A 22,766-nucleotide genomic window follows, 5' to 3' on the forward strand; every position below is an offset into this window, starting at 1 on the left:
GATAAGTGTATTATAATTACTTTTCCTCAGATTTTCTGAAGATCAAAGAACAAAGGAAAACAAAATGATCTTTTAGACAGATTAAAGATCCAAAGGTAAATATGAAATTTTATATATACTATTTTTCTTCTGAGTTGATTTACCCTCATGTAAACAATAGTTGTCTTGTAAATGGATGTATATGAACGTTAGAAACCAGACTTTCAAATGGAATTTATTTCAGCTATGCCACGGATTCGGAGAAATGTCACATTTATTCAAAGAGTTATTTGTTACTTAGAAGTTTAAGTGTTTTGACCAGTGAAAAGTTAACAACAAAATGAAAAAAGCTGAGAATAGCATGATTTAAAGAATGCCAATTTGTAACCCGGGAGATAGGTATTTGCATACTAATTGTCATGTTCCTGCTGTCACATTACCTTCAGCTTGAAGATCAGTCAGAAAGAGAAATTCGGCATCATCTGTGACAGTCAGACAGTGGAACGAAAAATGCCAGTGAAGTGAGTTGCTGTTTAAAGCTATTTTTATCTCAGAAGATGTACAAATGAAACACTTGAGTCTTCATTCATCTCGATGTTTTGTTTCCATCATTTATGATAAATATGCTAATTGTTGTCTTTCTTCCTGATTTATTTTTTCTCTCTTCTGTACTGATTCCTTCTTCATTTCTAAAACATGTCAACAATTCGTGGTTTGCTCTGGCTGCTAATTCTCTATACTTACTGTGATGAAGAAAGGTTATAAAGTGGAGAAAAACCACTGAGCTCTTTTATGGGAAGCTTGTCAAAATGATTAAATGTTAGCGATCTCAGATAGACTAGAAGATCCTCGCAAAAATTATTCATTCTTGCAATATTTATTGAGAAATTTGAGAATAGATATTAAGTGCTGGGTAAGGAAACAGCTGTCACTTCCTCGAGCACATGGACTCCTTGCTTGAATTTCCCATTCTCCAGCACACTGCTAATTGAGTGTGAACAGCTAAGTTGTTAGATTCCACTGTTTTTAATGCAATACAACTGGTTCTAGCTGGCACAATTAGCAAGATAACTGGTAGCTTTCACACAGTTCCCATCTGGCCTGGCTCTTCTCCGGACACATAATATGGGGACTGCTGGCCTTGATATCACTCGCTTAATGAAGGAAACAGAAAGGAATTCAGCCAAAACCCCATGAAATGCTAAGTGAGATTTTGGCTCCAGATAGATGGTGAATTTTCATGTCAAATCATACACACACAAAAAGTTATTCTGATTATGCATCACAATTATACAAGAAATACACAAATGAGAAGAGCCAAACAAAAACACGGTTACAACTAAAATCCAAATAAAAGGGGAGAAGAAAAGAGAAATGACAAAGTGACACATTGTTCGTGTATTTAAGGTAACATATGGCAAGTAAAAGTCAAACAAGTCAGCACGTTTTTAAATCCACCAGCCTCTTTTTTCCTCCAATTTTAATTTAATAGATTTCTTTCTTAACATTTAATCGTTGCATTTTTAAAAATATAAAACGTTTCTCACTCACCTCTAACATAAGAAATGTCCTATTTTCATTTGATAATGTACAAGATTTAAGAATTTCTGTCTTCTGAAAACTTTCTATTGAGTAGCCAATTACCACAATTTAGCTATCATTTAGAGGAACTATTTGTGTGAAGTACAATAAAACTCTATTACAGAAAAAGCACTTTCAAAGTATTTATCATAAATGTTCCAAAACATGAACAAAGTATAAGCATACGTGTATTGACTCATCCATTCCAGGAAGAAGTGTAAAAAGAATTTGGGTTACAAGCAGACACACCACTGTTTGAATTCTAATTCTGCCCATTAATATACATGAGATATCGCACCAGTTATTAACATCTGAGTCTCTTGACTCATTAGTAAATGGGATTAAAAGAGACTGTGTAATTTGCAACATTAAATGAGGTAAAGTATATGAGACACTTAGCACAATGTGGTATAGATTGCAAGCATTCAATACATTCTTGTGCATTTTAGTGCTATTATAAGTATCGTCCATCATTTTATTCATAGATAGCAGAAACTTACTCTCCCAGAGAATCATAAATATACAATTAACCCCAAATTTAAAAACTTGAACAGCAAGTTAACCACATTATTCCTTAAAATAGTTGCGTCTCACCTAACTTCTGAAAAGTAACTACTGTATGACCACCAACCCTTCCATCATATCAGGTAGTCAAAATTGAACCTTTCAAGTCAAACCTGAAAATGGTTAGAAAACAGTGAGCTGAGAGCATTCCAGGCTTTATCAGACAGCAGGGGTATTTCCTCAGAGAGTTGAAGGGCAAATTTTCCCTTTATAACAATGTCCTTAAATAATAATAGAATATCCTAGCACCGTTAATTCTATTATCCATAATATTCTATATCTATAGAATATCTATAATATTCTAGTCTATCTCTCTAATTCAAAACATTATAATTTTTTTGCCCTTGGTTCCTATACCATCTTCCATACTGTGCCTTCTTCTTTCTGTTTTTACTGTTTTCCTGAATTAATGAAGATAGAATAGCTACCATTTATTTGAACACTTCCATTCCAAAAAGACTCCTTTACATTCAGTAAGTTCTTCCCTGGATATTCCTTTTGCTTTGGGCTTAAGCAAAACCTGGTTCTCCGTAAAGGACATGGCTTTCCTTGATGCCTTTCAGAATGCACGGTCTCCATCATCTCCAATTTCGTGTACCTCAAGGCTGAGAGTGAGGTCTGTGGTCTCTTGCTTCCCAGTGATGATGCTTTCACATCATTTCGCATCTTTCCTCATCCAGGACACCCTTTGAAGCTAGTACAATTCAGCTACCCCTTTCAATAACCTCCTTATCACTGTTATCTACCAGCATCTTGAAAACCACTGCACCACTTCCATTGAAGTCTTTGTTCTCTGCCACTCTTTGGGGTTTGGTCATTCATTCATTATTTGTTTACATGTTCAGCAAATCTTTCTTTCAGCAGACACACTGCTCTTGGTGCTAGAAAATAACATTTATTCCATCATCAGAGAATTACGTAGTAATGGCAGAGTGTATGTTTATCCTTGAATGATTCTGCCTGGATTTTATTTCTCAGTGTTTTTCTGTGATGGCTGTTCCTCATTCAAAGTAGGTATACTATGTGGCCAGACTTGGGCTCATAACTCCTCTTTGTCCTACTCATTAACGTACATTCCACAAGTACTAAGTAGCTTCTAATTTGAATACCCTGCTAACCACCAAATCTCAATCTACGAATAGAGAGAATGTTTTTAAACATGTGCACCTTAAGTGATCACACGATAATTTTAGCACTATTTGATAGAATTCCTACAAGACCTAATATTTAAGTCATATAAAATATAACATAAGCTTATAAGAGTAACAGGTTTTACAGTGCACAAGAGCTCTTCAAAGTAAAATTAAATCTAGAATCGGGTCTTATCCTCCATTTATGAAAGACGGAAACTGAACAACCCAAATCTTGTAAAATGTCCATTTGAATGAAAAACAACCATTTCAAAGGGGTTTCACGGGTAATCTTATATTCCCAAGATTTAGGAAAACAAGGGAAAAGGGAAAATCAGATACGCAGCCTTGGGGAAGAAAATTTGAGATAGAAAATGTAAATAATGAAAGACGGCAAAATGAATTCCCTGTCACATAGTTCCCTGTGTGTGTCCTCTACGAGGACACCAATTATTATCCGAAAATACAACAACTGGAACAGCAGAAGGGAGCACAATCAATCCCGATGCAAATTCTAAAAACTGCAGCAAATTACAGGAAGTAATAGAATATAAAAGCACAGAGATGGCTTTGAATTAACGTATTTAAGATTCGTCACCCTGATATGCAAATATCAAATTTTGTAAGAATGACTAGAGCTGAGATTCTATTTTATTGTTGATTATTTTAATAGAAACCTTAAATTAGACCATTCCTTTCATAACTAAGTCATTTGCACATCACAACTACATAATCCAAGGGTTTCTTCCTAGGCAGCAGATGCTTTCTATGGATGGGGCCTTATTCATCAGGATCTTTGACTATTAAGGGGAATAATGCATGATATGCTTGCATCTCAGGAAGTTTATATCTTAACCCTGATTTATTATTTCTACATCACTTCCCCAAAAGTATACCTTCCTCAGGAGACTTAAGTCTATAAATTTTTTGACTGCTTTGGAAAAGATATTATTCTATCCTGACAGATTCCTAGATCTAAATAAATCACCCCAGAATTGGAAGCATACCAGTCTAAGGAGAAATAAAGGCTCTCTCAGAGTGGGGTAAAGACTTCTCAAAATACTATAAATAGACATTTTCAAGATCATCACATGTTATAAATCCTTAATCGAAAATTTTTTTCAACTTTTGTGAGATGCATAATTTTGAAATGGATAATTTTGTATACTGTGAAAATTTAGAAAATAGTTCATTCATCACTATTACTATCATGATAAATTTTTCAGGAATAGACTAGAATAATGCCACATAAACTTAACAATATATTTATAATTGAGAAGAAATTCACTATGCTCTGTAGAACCACAAGCATGTCTCTCTTGTGCCTCTATTAGAATTCAAGAATTTGAAAATACTATTAACACTGTCAAATCACATCACGCTTTGTGTTTCTATTGCTATCCACTGTGGGACAACATTATGTAATTTTTGTTGACGTTTGCAGTTTGATTAATGGTGCAAAGCTCACTTAAATGATGTAATTCAACAGATACACATAACTCAAATATTACTATAGGTTATAGAAGAAAAAGATCACAATGCTATTGTCAAGGGTAGATGTTGTTTTTACAGGTCACCAACAACAGAAGCGACGGCATGGTGTGAAAATATGGACACACTTTTAACCAACCAAGGTAAGGTCCAACTAATAACAGATTTGAAAATACAATAATTGAAAGTAGTTCGTTAAATTCTGAAAGTCGCAGACATAAAATATGTTTGATCAATATTTGAAATATAAGATTCCCAACAATCACACAAATTTATACAGGCCCAGAGTCTAAATGGAATTAGATTGGCGTAAGATAAGACAAGATTATAGAAACTACAAACATTAAAACAAAAAGAAAATCCACACCAGAAGTGAAAAATTTGTCATTTCCTTAGAGTTATTATCATTTGATGTATTTGATGATACCTTTGTTAAAAGGTGAAGGAAACACACAAATTACTGATAAGTTGAAATTTTGAATAAATCGCTTGTTTTTCATGTCCTGTGGGCTAAGACAGTTTTTAAAGTATTTATTTCAACTGAATTATTCTTATTTTTAGGGAATACAAAAACATATTTAAATGTATGTGTGTTTGTTAATATGTATGTGTGTAGATATATATTAATATTTGATATGTGGGCTCAATAAGGTAATTTTGGCCAATTATAAATAAAATATCTCAGAATTTGATACAAAATGGTCATTTACAAAGATATCTAAAACTCCTGTTTTTGTTACAAATAATCCTGTATTGCAGCAGTTCTATCTCGTGTGGGGGAAAAATGACACTATAGAGACGTACATAAAAAATGTTAAAATGTAGTATTGTTCATACTAATCAAATGGCATTTCCATTTTAAATTCATAAATTAAATATCAGAATATTTAACAAGTTTAAAACATGATAAAGCTGAATAAATTTTTCATAGCTGATTATTCATGTGCAAAGTTAGATTGAATTAGATGAAATTATATTCTGATTTTATGCTTCTTAAATAGCTAATTCCTGAAGCACAGATATAAAATAATCCACATTACTCCTAGAATCCAATTAAAGACTTATATTAAGGACATCAAGGATATGGAATTGCATTACTGTAAGTTCTGAATGGGTTGTGTCTTTTTTCATCAAAATTGTAACCAATGGGACAGGTCAGTTTTCCCAAGAGCCTTTGGAAAGTATTTCTGCAGCTGGTAACGTGGTGGCTGCAGAGCAGAGGAGTTCTAGGGGACAGCGCCACAAGGCAGAGACATGGAAGGTGCTGTGACAGAGGCAAATGCTTCGACCTGCATCCTCCTGGGATTTTATATCTGATGCCCACACAAAGTACAAAAGTCACAGAGTCATCTGAACAGCTGTTTGGGTTTTGCTTTTTATAATTCCAAAGAAATAGCTTACAAGCCTTTTAATGCTTTTAACACTATGCTCACCAAACTATCTAATTGTTTTGTCGGCTTGAGGACCTGCCTTGCATGTGCTGGGCATGGGCATTGGTGTGTGTTCCACCACCTATTTCTGACTTATTCCATCTGTCGGCCCCTGTTGAGTCTAACCAGTAGCCATTCCATCCTGAAGAGAGTGCCCTCAGATAATATGATTTTAATTGTATGCAGCATATTATTCCAAAGTCACGTGCCATCTTTTGAACTTTCAAATTGTATATACAAAAGAGTAGTTTGATAAAACAGTGTGTCTAAGACAGAGATAACTAGCTCATTTCAGTTGTTTCTTTTGTTCCATTGTGTCCTAAAGCTAGTGATGGGAGGAGAAAAGAAGACTATAATTGTTAGCTCGGAATGGCCCTTCATTAAAATTGCAGGATGGGAGAAAATACTAACAGTCTCTTGATCTCTCACTTGCCATCTCTCGGGGATGCATTTAGATAATCCTTATCGGGAAGAAAGCTTCATATGCCTTAATGACACATAAATAATATTGTCAGACATGAATCTACAACATTCTTTCCATATTTTTAAAGTATACTTTACCCTCTATATAAAATGGGTTTTAGCATGAAGTCTGTTGAGACCCCCTCAAATTCATCATTGTTTGGACCAAACACATGGAAAATTTTAACTGAGTATTACTAAGAGGATTTTTATAACCTAAACTGGTGTCACAGAAGCTTCTTGGATGTATTTTTAAACACAAGAAATGTGCAGTTAATTGAATTTTTTATAGTGCTCACGTATTAGTGACATCCACCCTCTCCAATATTTCTACAGAGAATTTTAATTGGTACTTGATAACCTTTTGCAATGACTTGTTATTTCAACTCCATTTCGAACAACAGAAAAAACGTTGATAAATCTATTTTGAATCCAGTGTTTGTAGACCCTTTAATCCTGTTCCACGAAGTCTTTTTCCATTTCTCTCACTATGTTTCACTTTGCTTCCTACCTGCAGGAAGGGCTTTTTTTCTAGTCAAGTTTCTCTTTCCTGATCCTCCATAAACTTATTTGTCCCTCCTTTGGGACTTGAAGCTCCCGGAGCATGCCGTCAGGGAAGAGCTGCTTTGTGCACATGCAAAGGAGGCCTCATGGCAGGTGAAGGAGAATGCCACCCCCATTTTGGAAGGCAAATCCTCTGAGTGGCAAAGGCTCCGATGTGTGTTTTCCTCCTCAGAGAGAGGCAGTCTCACTTATAAAGAGATACCGCCGTCAGAAGGGTGCATACTTGGAAACTGAGTCACACGAACTTAAGGGACTAGCTTAGTTCATTGAACTGTGGAAATCTGGTCATGATCTTCCTAACCTGCTGTCTAACTAGAAGCATGCTCTGAACCATCCTCAGCCCGAAAATATTTAGCAAGAATTAATTACCTTCTCGAATGAGCTCCAGGTATACCAAAGAAGGATATTTCAGAGCACACTTTGATGAGGAAAATAGAGAAAGGAAGGGTCTAAACAGGTGGTCACAAACTCGATTATCTATGAGAGCAAGGAATAATAAATGTGTAAATTTGGCTGAAAGATAATGGGGAGAGGTGAGACCTATGGGAATCCCAGGCTGTAAGCTCTACCAGCTGTTATTCATTTAAAATAATGCATATAATAGTCAAGCTAAAGTAAATAAGCCTGCAAGTAAGTGGGCTCCTTTGCAGTCCCTGGTCTAAAGTTTCTGGAGAAATGCATGCTCAGCAGAATACCTGGGAGCAGGAAGAAAACACCATACATACCCTGAGTCAGAGCAGGTACCAAGAGGGAAAATGGAAGGCACCAGTGTTTTGCTTAAGGGAACATTGGGAAAAAGCCCCTTTATTTGCCTTATCGAATTACAATTGCCTATCACCCCATTTAGAGGAGAAGTGTTCACATCGAATATCTTGCTAGTTACTTTCTTGGTTTAAAGATTATAGTTGGCCAATATATTCACCCCAGACTAACGCATGCCAGCCATTTTTGCTTCGCTTGAACCCAAACCAACACAAACTAACTCCTTAGCGCCAAATCGTATCTCATCAACTCGTAGCAACAAAGACATCCTTACTCAGAAGTTAGTACATCATTAACTTGACCTGGGTTTGGTGCAATGGATCGGAAAGGCAAAGTCCATGGGGTTTCCTGTGAAGTAACTGCCATGAAGACTTTCTCCTAAAAATAACTCCTAGATTTTACAGATCTAGAAAGAAAAAGTACAGGTTTTCTTTATTAATGGGGTGAACTGTAGAAACATCGATACAATATTTTATATTAATGATCACTGATCCAAAAACAAGGCTTCTAAAGTTACAAACTAAAGTGGAAATGTTACATTTAGAGGGATAATAAATATTTGTTGCTGAATACTCAATAAATGCTCACACGATACACTGTACTCATTTTGGTCATATTACCGCACTGTGTGATACACGTAATTTATCTTCTATATTTTATAGCTGGTCTAGATGCTTTCCGAACATTTCTAAAATCAGAGTTCAGTGAAGAAAATGTTGAGTTCTGGCTTGCCTGTGAAGACTTCAAGAAAACAGAAAGTGCAGAAAAAATTGCTTCTAAGGCCAGGATGATTTATTCGGAATTCATTGAAGCTGATGCACCTAAAGAGGTGAGTCAAACGTCCCGGGAGAGTGAATATTCATCTCCTAGCAAATCTGCTTCCAATTAAAGACACTCTGTGTAAAGAGAAATCAAATTATCGTTATTTATTCCAATAGAAAATGTCGGTAAACTCCAATAGAAGTTCCTTAAGATGCTCCTCTGTCTTCCAGAGATTCAGACAATATTTTTCAACACCTACTGTGTGCCGGACCAATATTTTTTATTCTTAGCACAACATGTAGGTTCTTGAAAAATAGCGTCTACTATCCCAAATTAAGTAGCTCAAAAGTTTACCCTGCAGAAATCCTGCTTAAATGTACTGCTGGATTTCGAGTTCATTTTGTTTTTCCTTTTGTAAACCATGGAGCTCAATGTGGAAAAAATCCTTGAATAAAATTTTTAAAAAATAATATGTAGGGGAAAAATAACTACTAACCAACAGCACAAATTCTTCACTTTTAATATTTTGGAGGTTTATATTATGGCACGTAATAATGTCTTATTTTCCAAAAGAAGAATTTGCTTACCTTTATTTCTTTGATGGTGAAAATGAGCCAAAGGTGTGAGGCATTGTCTCCAGTGGTCAGGACCCACCTGTGCTGCTTTAAGATCAGGTAAATAGAAAAGACCTTAGAGAAGAACCTAGAATGACTGATAATAGCCCTCAAAAAGTTTATGTGTGTAACATTTCACTTATATTTGATGTAATTTCCAGAACCCAAACTATCATCATCTGCGCATACTTCGCATAATGTTTAACTTTAAAGTTCAAGCAATTTGTTTCTAAATCCGTTTTAATTCCTCACTGAATATATCACATAAGAAAAGAGTTTTAATAAAAAGTAGCAAACAAGAAGCCACCTACATTAAACAACTAGTAAAAACATAATCTACTAGCACATAATCTTTCCTACGGAGGTGAAATACCAATATCCTCATAGGTGACAGTTATCGTATTTCTGATCCAAAATTAGGACTCATGGGGTGAGAAGGGTTGTTGTACTTATGGAGGCAAAGGACAGAATAGATGAAATACAAACACTTTCGGAAAATCTAAGGCATAAAGTTGCCATATCAGTAGTTCAACTTTTAGACAGATGCTAATTACTGCAGCCTATATTGGCCCAGAATAACATCACAGACATATGAACCACCGAAGCATGGCCTGCAATTCACAGAGGGAAGAGAAAAGAACTGGAACTCCCATGGAGCTCTTTCAACATTCATTTCCCAGTCGCCATCTAAGAATCAATAAATAATTCTGGAAAATTGAAAATGTAGTATATAAGATTTGTCACGTTGATTAATGGGTCATTCCCTAAAAGGCCTTGAAAGAAACTCTAAAGATATCCTATTTATTGTGATATTGGTTTGAAAGCCAAGTTTTTCTCTTCTTTGTGAGTCCATTTAATTAATAGTGATTATTTTGGGGTAACATTCTCAAACATTACGTATGAGAAATCTTCTAATAAGAAACGCAATCTTTTCATTATATCTGAATTCAAACTTACAATATATAATAAATTATCAATTTTGACAAAATAGGGTTGTTTATTTTCCTAATCTTTCCTTCCAAAATAAATTTAGATGGTAATAATTTAAATAAATACTCCAGTTATTATTTTAGGATATAAAACTTTTATAGCTTTTTATAATTTGCTCATCTAATTAATTTTGACGAATTAAAATATAATTAAATTTATGGCTGCTTTTCGAGGTATAGATTACCTTGTCTCCTTGAAGTGTCTAAAAATGTTATTAGCGGATATGACAAAATTCATTGAAAAAAGTATACATATATATATATACACACTATTGAAATAGTCGTTATCTTGCCTATTGTTTGCCATTAATTGTTTCCAATTCAAATTACTAAAGGGCATTTGCCTCCTATATTTTATACCAATTGTGGTCTGCACTAGTAATTTTGAAGCTCTCTATAGTCTATCAGTGATGTGTTAAATACATTACAACTGTTAGTATGTTGATTTATTAAACTGATTTTTTAAGTGCCTGTCCCCACAATGAAGTCACAGAGCAGAAGGAGAGATTGACACGTAATCAAATCAGTCAAATACACCACAGGCAATGTAATAATAAAACCACCCTTAAAGTTCGTCACTAGCACAATGGGAAGGAGTGATTAAATGTACCCGGAGTGTTAAAGGGTGGCTTTGCAGGGTGGTTCAAACATGAAAAAGGTATGTCATGAAAAATAGGTCATATTTATCACGAGAGCAAATGAAGAAAGAATATTTCAAACTGAAGGCGCAGTGGTATAGCACGGAGGTACAAAGCTCCTTAGTGTTTTCTGGAAATTACAAGCATTTTGATATTGCTGAAGAGGAGTAGGGGATGAGGCTGGATAGGGAGCAGCAGAGATAAAGAAAGGGTGGGAAGTGTTCTAGATCTATCTAGTAGACAGACTTAATCAGCAAGGCGATATATTTGAAATGGAGCTTGGAAAATAGGATTTTCGTAAGTAGAAAATTAATTCAAGAATGAGATTCGTAGGAGAATATTCCACATTTTTCTATATTCAATTACAGTTGTAGAATGGACTCTTATAAAGAATGAAAATTCTAACCAATTTGCTTGGTAGAAAATCCTAAAATAAAGAACAATGACAAGGCCATATTATCCAGATGCCTATTAAGCCCTGTTAACTTTCTTTTCAATTTCTTGTGTCTTTCTTTCCTCATCTATAAAATTGCTAGCATAACTTAATAATTTTTAATTGATGCAATTAGATGATTTACAATTAGACTATGCTAAACTTATAAATGATCCCTGTCTCCAAATTGACATTACTAATGATTCTTGGTTTCCTGTTCTAATAGGCAAAGACTACACACAAAAATAGAACTTTCCGGTATCTATGAGAGATGACAATAATTGCAATCAGACTTTACATGCTCTCCCTTCGGTGTTACCTTCTTTCTGGCTTGCACACTAATAAAGTTAGTGTGATATAGTGGAGAACCTAAAGTTTGGAGATACATAGATCTAAATTCAAATCTTGTAATCTTCTGGTAAACTATTTCATCTCTCAGAGCCTCAGTTCCTCCTCTAAAAATACATCTATAAAAAAAGCATACAACAGCACACAGGACAGATGAGAATGATGAATGAGATCATGTATCTAGGGTTTGCACCACACAGAACAGTTTTTAAGAAATTCTAGTCCCTTTCTTTCTTTAAAGAAGTCAATATCGGTGCTATTAAATCAACTTGAAAACAACCATTAAGTAACTTCCAAGAACGTCTGAAGACAAGCAACTTTAAAAAACTTGACATATGTACCTACAAGAACGTGTTGTAAAAATATGTTAGCAAATCACCAGTTTCAGATCAAAAGAGCTACTCATTGAATGGATTGTACCCAGATAGTTTCAGGAGAAAATATTGCAGAAAAAAATAAGTGCGAGGCAGGTGTTTTGACTAAGTGATTTGAAAATGAGAAAATTATTACACAAGAAGTATATTTTTTAAAGTGTCTCTACTTTGCACAGTAAGAACCTGTGACTGGCAAAGAGAAACGATTTCTTAAACTTGTATTATTCTCCCTTCAATTTGACTGTGAATTTCATAATATTTGGAAATTTTCAAGAAAATAATACTTGGTTTCAGGAGAATATAAATCTTTAAAAATTTTAAATAGTATTTTCATATTCAGCTAAGACACTGACATGATTTAAATATTTATTATATTTATAACATTTATATAAATTGTATTTATATCATTGTTCCCTTATGTTGAAAATAAAATGAGTCAGGATAGAAAATATGCGATTAAAGAGAAAATTGTTTAAGTTGATTGTCATTCTATGAGATTAGAAAATTTTCCAAATCATACCACTGTGTAATGTTTAAAAATTATATAAATTCAACTTCATATTACCACTAATCCCAGAACAAATACATTGGCAGTTTATTAAGTGAAAAATATGAGTACAAAAATATTTAATTCTTAAATGTATTTACTAAATATGAGAACACCATAACCCATAAAACAAAGAAGAAACTATGTTCACAAGGGAGAAGGTATCTTAATGGATCTGTGCAGGACACTTTTTAATATCTATGTCTGGGTTTTTGCTTTTATTTTTAATGCAATACAATATTATTTATCGACATTTTATTTCACATCAATAAATGCTTATTCTGTGCCTACTATTCACTTCCTCATAAGATAAGCTCCCTCCGTGGAAGGAAGCTCAGTCGAGGTAGAAGAACAGACAGTAAACACGTGGAAGTAATACAATGTGTTGTGTGAACTAGACAGCTCGATAAGGAAATGCAAGAAAATAAAATAGGTCAAAACTATGGTTTGGCTCAAAAGAAACATTCAATCTAGTTGGCTTAAAAACTGAAATTTGTAGAATTAGGAAAAATTCTCAAAGCAACAAATGATTAAGCGCAAAAAAAAATGTAACGAATGAAATTGCTGGCATTATACCTAAGAAGATGTAATGAGTGAATAGTAGTGAGACAGGATGTGGAGACAAGGCCTTTATTTTAAACAAGGTTGGTTTTAAACTGAGTCTTAAGGGAAGAAAGAGACATATAAATTATTGTAGCGAGAAGCCCATGAAAATGGGATCTAGAGGCGTTTCCTGGTATTGCTATAATGCCAATTTGACGTTCTCCATTTTATATTCATGTTTTTTCTTTGCATTTTCAGGGGCCACTTTCCCAATGTGTTGATGTTATTTTGAGTCTTAGTCCGGCCCCACAAGTTGCTACTTACCAACAGTGCTGGCCAACTATAGAACCATCTCCAGACATAATGTTTGCTTATTTATGAATATCCTAAGTTTTTCCACCCTAATCAGTCGTGAAGTGTCTATTATTTGGTGAACACCATGCTGGTGCAGCTAAGAAGAAAGACAGTCAGAGGCCCTGAATAGATAAAGCTAAAGATCTTAGTGGGACGACTCCAGTGAAGAAATAATTACACTAAACTTTCATGATTGTCATGATAGGAAAATACAAGTGATGTGGTTGCATGCAACAGGAAAATCCACATCTAGGGGACCAGGAAATATATCCCAAAAGAAGTAATTAGTAAGCTTTGGCCAGAAGTTTGAGTACAGAGGGAAATAAGAGAAAATGGGAGGAGGGCAGCATAGGAGAGGAGGAGGAAGATGAGCCGAGCAAAGGACCAGCCAGTGCCTAGAAGGCTAGTCCAGTAAAAAAGAAGCCAAGGACTGTGTGTCTCAGAGGGTAAATTGAGGTAGCTCCACTTCCTGGATCCCAGTGATTTCCGCATCCTTATTTATTTCATCTTAAAGTAAAGAGCTGTCTTAAAAAGAAAGAGAGACAGAGAAGAAAATGAAGGAGGAAGAGGAGCGGGGCAAGGGAGAGGAAGAAGGAGGAAGGAAAGGAAAGAAAGAAAAGCAGAGCTGGAGAAACTGTCAGCAACGTCTGCACAGTGCTTTTACGTGGGTCATTTCATTCGCTCATCACATTCACCATCTTTGGGAGGTATTACAACCATCCACACGGTATAGGTGAAAAATGAACCGACCTTAGAGACAAAATGATGAACCCTGCATTAAGATACACATATCATGAGCAGGGAGTTCTACAGCCAAGCTCGAAATTTCGAATTCCTTTCTCGGGATCTACTCCTTATTTTAAACGTTCATGACACAGCCTGGGAAGCTTGATGTTTATGCTAAAGGCAAAAATATAACGTTATCCTGTCACATAGAGTCTTTCTTCCTTTCTGTCAAAAGCTTTATTTCTTTTCTCATATTCTCTCTAATTTGTGTAACTTCCTAACCTATGAAGCCGAGATTCAAATACGGCATTAGGAGGAAAAAAAGTGGCAGGAGTATTTCTTCCAATAATTTGCAGTATCCTTTTGGCCCTCTGAAAAATTGCTGCATTTCAACTCAAAAAACAAAATGCTCAGGTGTTTTTTTGAACTTCCACACATCCCTGTACCACTTAAATTAATCTTGGATGAGCATGTTGGGGTCAGTGAAGGAAACAGTCGATCTGACTCCCTTTTAGCTGCTCTAGATTTTTTTGCTTATGTACATCTATTTTTAGCAATCGGTATACATTATGGTTTTATACATTATGATTTCTTTCATTTCTTTTGCCCAATTTAATGTGTTAGTACAGCCTTCCAACATGTGTCATCTATTTCTGTCTCTAAAATCAAGAATAATAAAAGGACACAATCCTGTGCAGGGACAATTCCTTCTAGATGTTACAAACTTTGTTATTCTCAACTTTAATAGCCACCCTTGAGAATATGTTTCAGGATATTCATTCGCCTTTAATGATGCCAAACATGAAGTAATAGGAGAGGTGTTAGTGGTGATTAAATCGAATTATGGAACCAAAAACATGATTATAGGCGGCTTTCATTTGAATAGTGATTTTGAAGCTCTGTTGTGAATGAGACACTGCCTGCTTCATTTTAGTAAGGCATATACATATGCACACCCTTTGCATGATGACAGTCTCCTGCTACACTATCCATTCTAAATGAGGAAAGCCTGTCTAATTTGAATGTGAGAGCACAATTGGAAACTTTTCATTCAAATTATGTAAAAATATAGAAAGCGCATTTAGGGTCACAGGAAAGCCAAAAGGTACACTTTAAAATGTATTCTTCCTGTTAAAATAATTTGTGGCAAGCCAAAAGAATCGAAATCTGCTGATGTGAAAGAGGAATTTGGCTCGCCTAACTTGCAGCTGACACCATCACACGAGGATTAAAATATCCTGGATCTTTATAATAAAATTGTTTTTCAACTACTACAAAGCTTATTCAGAAGACAGTCACTTTAATGCAACGGGTTGTTGTCAATGTCAGCTGTGTCAAGGCCTTTTCAAAGTTGACAGGATTTAAAAGCCTCTAAACAGTTGTGATGACATCTCAGCTGTCAATCCATTAGAATCACAATCCTACATCTTGTTGTCTGAGATTGGCAGTGCAGTGGTCCCAGATAGCTGAGATAATTTGTGGCCTTTTGAAAAGTAAGCAAATAAAGTATGGTATTTCTCAGAGTCCTTAAAACAAAAGTGTCGATACGAAAGAAATTAACGGTGACCCTCTTTTCCTCCTCCCCAAAGCCCGGTGCATGGTTGTATATCCTAATTGTAAGCCCTTCTACTTCTTCTATGTGAGTTGCCACCACAGCATGGCTACCGACTGACGGGTGGTGTGGTTCCACGGCTGGGAAACGAACCTGGGCCGCCAGAGTGGTGAGCGCCAGACTTTAACCATGAGGCCATCAGGGCTGGCTCTGCAAGTGACTCTTTGTATCAGAAAATAGTATCAATCTATTTATTATCTGTTGATTTCATCAGTTGATACAGTGTTCAGCCCATGCTCTGCACCTACTGGTTTGAGATGCTCAGTAAAGTTTAATTTTCTCTGTAACTCCCAAGCAGTTCAGGAGTGCCTCAAGGTCACGTAATTGAAAAGTCTGCATCTCTAGAGAGTCAGCTCCTGATAGGGTCCCACCTTCAGTCTGCTCCAAGCTCAACATCTCCTCTGTCTTAATTTATGAGATGGAAATTTATCCATGTGTCTTCTGGTAGAACCCAACCAAAAATCAAATTTGAAATGAGCGCACAGGTAGGGGTACAGTTCACAGACTTATGCCCAGAAGTGATTATATTGAAAGAATTTATGCATCAAAATATGTATCAGGCCTAATAATTTCACTTTTTTCCCGATGCTGAAATTTCAAGGAAGTTGAGAAAACAAAATACTTTTGGTAGACTATCCTCAAACCTCACCCGAACTGACTTCTTGGGAATTTAACAAAATTGGTCACCCTCTCTTAATTGAAACATTATCTTCAATTGGCTTCTAGTATTTGATTTCCTTCTCTTTTACTGACTGCTTTAAACAATTTCTTTTGCTGTTCCTACTCATAATCCAACACACACTATGCTGAGGGGAGGTGGTCTTCATTTACTTTCTGCTTACACTCGCTCCCCTGGTGATGTCTTCCAATCTTATAGCTTTAAAAGGGCACCTCAAACTTAACAAATTCCAATCTGTGTCCTGATTTTCTCCTCAAAACTTTCTTCTACCTGAGTCTCTCCTCTCAGATAATGGTAACTCAGTTCTTCTATTTGCTCCAGCTAAATAAGTGGTAGTCATCCTTAATTCTTCTCTTCTCTTCGGAAATGTCAGTATCAGGAAAAAAGTGAAAATATTAGGCGTAATACCTTGTATACCATATCCAGTCCATCAGAGCTTTGTCAGCTCATTCTTCAGAATATTTCTAAAATCCCGTCATTCTTAAAGATTTTGTCCCTCGTCCCGGCTCATATCCTTTCAACCACAAATTCTATCCATTCTACTTTCTAAATAGCTTTGAGATCTGTGCATTTCCCTTCATTTCCTTTGATGTTACCCAGCCTAGTTCACCATCACGGCTCACCTGAACTCCTGGTATGGTTTCCTAATTTTTCTTCCCTTTATCCACATGCAGCTACTACACCACGTGACAGCCAGTGACATCCTTTTTCAAACTGGTATTTACATCAGTCCCTTCCTTAAAATTCTCCCCATTGCTCTCAGGTTACGTAAAACTTCCTTAACAAGACCTACAAGGTCCTATATGATCTGGAAACTTCATGCTTCTGCAGGGTCTTGCCTTTCTTCCCCTGAAAACCCAATGGACTTTCTTCAGTTTACCCTTAATGTGCAAGTCCCTTCCTTAATCTTATAATTTCATAATAATACTTCAAAGATCAGCTTAAAATCTCATTTCATTCAGTAACCATATTTTTTCTTCTGGATTGCTTTTTTCAAAATCTGACTTCTTGATTGACTCTTCATCTTAATCATCTTTATATCTTCAGATCCTAGGACAATTCCTAAGCACCCACCCAATAAAATGCTTTAAATGAATAAACCCCAGGAATGAGTACAAATAAAATACATACTTTTTCAGATACATGTTATTTTTTCCAGAAAAATAGGGATAATAATACTATTCATGTTACAGTTGTGTTTGTATGACATAAAGTGGCCATATAAAGACTTAGCATATCAGTACTAATATTCAATAAATATGAACTACTATTATGTATAGTAAAAATAATCATCTTTAAATATCCATACGATTATTTTAGAGGTAATGCCATTGCTCAAATATTTTGCCATAGGAGAAGACGTAGTCACCAAGAAAACTTGGGACAGAACTTGGGGAATGTACATCTGCTCTGCTCATATTTTGAGAGACATGTAGAGAAAAAAGGAATTAATGAAATAAATACGTAAAAGCACATAAAAGACAGGTGAATTTCATCTCATGAACTATTGAATTCCCTTTGTAGTGACAAATCTTCTTTCTCTGATAATCAGATTGAATACTTAACATTAATAGAGGCCTTTGAATCCAAATCTGCTTAAGCAAGAAATCAAATTTCTTAAGATTTTTAAATCAAAATAACGGATAATGATAAGGAAATTACAGTGATTTTCCTTCTGTGGCCAAGGAAGGCTTCTTGGAGGATATTCAGCTTCAGCTAAATCAGAAGGGATGAGGACAATCTGTACAGAATAAAATTGTGGGGGCGAGAGGGACGTTAGATGATGGAACAGCATAAACAAGGGCTTTAGGTACAAGATTCACTTTGAGAACAGAGTAGACCAGCTCCATGGGTACCACTAAGGGCAAGTAGGAGATCAGTGTGAAGAAACACATTGAAGTCCGACTATGAGGAAGCTCAAATGCAGAGTAAGATGCTTAAATTTTATGTTATAGAAAATAATGGGTTTTCAGCTGAATATTCGCACCATGAAAGTGATATTTTGGTGAAACTGATATAGTAAGGCTGTCCACGTGTTCAGAAGGGAAAGACATTGTAAGAAGAGGTATAAGATTAGCGGTAAGTTCCTGAGTTCAGGGAAGAGATTAGGTTACAAAAGCCTAAACTGCAGAGATAGGAGTGAGAATGAATAAGACCATTGTGAAATTACAAAATAAAAAGTGAACGAGGAAAAATATATATATTTGTTATATTTTCTCTCATAAAAGATCAGAGAAAAGAGTGGCACCAGAGGCAATTCCTATGTTTTAAATTTGAGCAACTTGGAGAAAAATAATGACACACAAACATGTGGGTGTGATGTTTTGTCACTGACATTAAGCTGAATTGCCAAGGCTCAGCTTCATAAGACTACTGATTATCTCCTGGGAACAGTATATCTGCTTATCACTCAGCTATCAATAGCTAATGTTGGCAGTTTCTTGACAGGCAAACAGGCAAGTCAGGAAAATAAGAGGGATCCGTCCGAAGTACAAGCTTATTGCATTTCAATAAAGAATATTAATCATCAATATTATGTTGAAAGGAATAGTTCTCTTTAAAATTTAAACATGATTGTTAACAAATGTAGAAAGAGTTTTCACTTTATTTATACAGCACAGATTATTGGGTCCTTACATTATGTAAGGCATAGCGAGGGATGCGCAAAATGTAAATATCGTCTAAGTAACTCAAAGTCCTTTGAGAGGTCAGAAGTGGAAAATAGCCACAAGTAAACTTCACAAGGTAGACGGTATTTGAATGTAGCCTTAAGGACATAAAAGATTGTAGCAGACTTAGGTGAAAAGGAGTGACTTTCAGCTAGCCTGGGATGGTGTGGAAAAATGTTCATAGGTGGCAAAATTACAAGAAGTTTGAGGGGGAGTGTCTAGCTTGGTGGGAGTACAGAGCATCCATAGAAGAGAAAAAGTGTATCAGTTGGTAACACATTGCAAAGGCCACGAATGCCAAGATCAGAGCTTTGGGTTTTTTAAAAAGGGAATGGGGAGTTATTGCAGGTGTTCAGGGCTGATTAAAATAATAATAAGTCACCACTCTGCACCAGGCACACATCGGCCCTGCTACCAGTGAACGCTCACCCAATGAATGAATGCCTAAATGAGTTAGGTTACTATATTTACCATTATGGCGGCTGTAAAGTTAAACAAATTACAGATGATGCCATTAAAGAATTAACGGCACAGTGGAAGGAGGAAACAGGCATCCTATATTCTCATATCCCCACGACACAAGATGGGATTTATGAAACAGACTATGCTAGATGTTTAAAACCACTGCAAGATCTTGGTAACAGCCACTCTTCACTGAGTCCCACTGTGAGGCAGGCCCTATGCTGGGTTCATAACACCTTATCACGCCTCTTTCCTGCTCAAAACCCTTCAGTGTCTTTCTATTGCTTCTAGTAGAAAAATAAGTCGTTACCTCTGCAGATAAACCCTATGAGACTTGGCCCATATCTCCTCCTCCAAGTTCATCACAGGAACTTTCTTCTCACACCCTACACTCTAGCCATCCCGGCATAGTGACCCTTCAGAACATAACAAGTTCTTTTTTGTATCAGAGACTCTGCATTTCTTACTTTTTTCTGCCAGAAATGCTTTTCCCCAAACTTTTAGAGGACTGGCTTCTTCTCATCCTTCAAGTTTAAATCTAAACTACTACTATTTGTTTAGTTGTTGGTTATCTTCCCCTAAATATGGAAAGTATTTGGCACATAATAGAAACTGATAAATATTTGTGGGATCGATGAATGGATGGATCATCTCACTTTAACTCTTCTAATAACTCAGTCAAGAACCACCTAGCTTAAGGACGAGGAATCAGAGCTCAGAAATATTAAAGTAACTCACCCAGGTCACCAAGGTTGTAAGTGTTAGAGCACAGATTTCAAAATTATCTCAAAGTCTTTGCACTGCCTCCCCCATCTTCCTATGTAAAGAAGCAGAAACTGATTCCAGCTTTTGAGACTTTCAAGGGAGTTGTAGCATTTGATCTGGAACTTTCATGGAGCACTTAAGAGGATGATCAAAGAAATAAAAGTGCGGATGGAGTCTGGGATCACTGAGCAGCTGAAATCGCTAAAGAAAGAAAAGATCTGGGAACAAATAGTGGCCTTTGGATGAGTCTTTTCAAATTAAAATTTTTTTCTTCTTTTCTTCTTCCTAGAATAGTAATATTAAAATCATTTTATATTACTTAGCTCATTTGGTCCTTTAAGATAGATGCTATTACTATTCTCTTTTATACCATGGAAATCAAAGATTAAAGGAAAAGAGAGAATTTGTCTTACTCACATGAATAGCAAGTAAGTAGCTGGGGAGATCTGAGTGTGGAGCTGTCCACCTATATTTTAACTTCAATTCAATAAGCATAAATTTTCATGTATAGTCTTCCTTTCACTAGATTCGAAAATTCTGGCACTGTTACAGTCTCCCTCATTTTGTGAAGAGACATTTTAATTCTATTCAACAAATATTTATTGATTGCCTATTAGATGGCAGATATTCTGCTAAGTGCCAGAAAATAGAATGATGAAAAAAACCTACTATAGCACCTACTTTTGGTGAGCTTTTAATTTTAAGATTCAGCTCTCTTTGGCATTTCATGAATATTTTCAGTTTAAGTTAAACAGCTTGGATAGGAAATTTTCTGCTTCTCAGAATATATCCTGGAACATGTGTAGAGTTGGACAACTATCTCCAAAAGAAGGTTTAGGGCATTTTACATATTTGCAGGTGAATGGTATGTGTTCCAAAATAATAGATCATCTGGAGAAGATTTAAAATATACGGGAGGATATGTATAGGTCATATGCAAATACTATGTCATTTTATATGAGGGACTTTAGCATCTGCAGATTTTGGAATCTGGGGGTCCTGGAACCAGTCCCCCATGGATACCAAGGGGCAACTAGATATGCATGTTCTGTGGGGGTATAGGGATGGGTGAAGAGGGAGGTATTATTTGGTCCATTTTGGCAAACAAAAGGAAATACAGATTAGAATGAAAAGCAACATGGTGGGAGCCAGCCCCCCAAGGCCTAGTTTGGCACACTCTATGTCCCCAGCCCAGGTTTGGTACCCGACTGAGGACCTACACCACTGATCAGTGGCCATCCTGTGGTGGTGGCCCACATACAAAAAGAGGAAGATTGGCAACAGATGTTAGCTCAGGGAAAATCTTCCTCACCAAAAAAAAAAAAAAAAAAATTTACAACATTGTGGGAAACAAAACAGGGAGGTATGGAGAATGGGAATGGATTGCTGGAAGCTAACCTAGAAAATTCTAGTTATTGTTCTGCCTGTGGAAAGCACATTTTAGGTATTAAGGTCAAAGTACTGGGAAAAAAAATAAAGGGTGGGTGGGAAAAGAAATTTAAAATCATAAAATATCTTGTTTGCCTTTTCAATTTGCCATTTTTTTATAATCTCGAAGTAAGGCTTGACCTCTGTTCTCTGTCAATGCCAACCCTGTGAGCCTAGGAAAAATAATTAAACCAAGCATGTGTTCTGCATTCCAGAAAATGAACGCATGACCTTTCCGCTGTTTTGCATCAGATTAACTGTGTTTAAAAAAAATTCAAATAACATGTGTAGCCACCATCTGTATAAACGGTGTACACTTTGATTAAACTAATCTAATGATATGCAAATTTATTTCCACAGATTAACATTGACTTCAGTACCAGAGACCTCATCTCAAAGAATATTGCAGAACCAACTCTCAAATGTTTCGATGAGGCTCAGAAGTTGATCTACAGTCTCATGGCCAAGGATTCCTTTCCTCGATTTCTAAAGTCAGAGATTTATAAGAAACTGGTAAATAGCAAACAGGTTGGAAATCATAAAAAATGGCTCCCTTTCTTGTAAAGAATGTCAATGATAAACTAATAATCAGGTTATAATTTAGGAGAAAACAAGCAAATGGGAGAGATCAACTCTTAATCACATTACTTCAGGGCTAAAATGTTTTAAATATACAAACACGATATTTTTTTTAGAGTTTAGAAAACAGTTTTTTATTCTAACAGAAAAATACTTTTTTATATATGAAGTCTGAATTTCTAAATCATTTGTTTAGAATTTATTCATTTTATCAGGTACTTAAAAATCTTCTACTGGCAGAGTACACGGGGAGTTTATAGAGATACAATGGCCTCTTAAAC

General features: G+C 35.8%; 1 protein-coding gene across 1 annotated transcript; it reads left to right on the forward strand.

The window, feature by feature from the left end:
* Positions 1–489: 489 nt before the first annotated feature.
* Positions 490–22,470, forward strand: RGS21 (regulator of G protein signaling 21). The gene is made up of 4 exons (XM_001490333.3): positions 490–500; positions 4,812–4,888; positions 8,626–8,792; positions 22,267–22,470. Exons 1-4 carry the CDS (start codon positions 490–492, stop codon positions 22,468–22,470), a joined length of 459 nt encoding a protein of 152 aa, XP_001490383.3.
* Positions 22,471–22,766: the final 296 nt, after the last annotated feature.

The sequence above is a fragment of the Equus caballus genome, chromosome 30, assembly GCF_041296265.1.
Source record: "Equus caballus isolate H_3958 breed thoroughbred chromosome 30, TB-T2T, whole genome shotgun sequence".
Lineage (NCBI taxonomy): Eukaryota > Metazoa > Chordata > Mammalia > Perissodactyla > Equidae > Equus > Equus caballus.

Excerpts from the sequence above, each read along its gene's own strand:
- RGS21 (XM_001490333.3), top strand. Across the intron at positions 4,889-8,625 it reads CACACTTTTAACCAACCAAG|CTGGTCTAGATGCTTTCCGA; the intron begins GTAAGGTCCAAC and ends TATATTTTATAG. Across the intron at positions 8,793-22,266 it reads AAGCTGATGCACCTAAAGAG|ATTAACATTGACTTCAGTAC; the intron begins GTGAGTCAAACG and ends TTATTTCCACAG.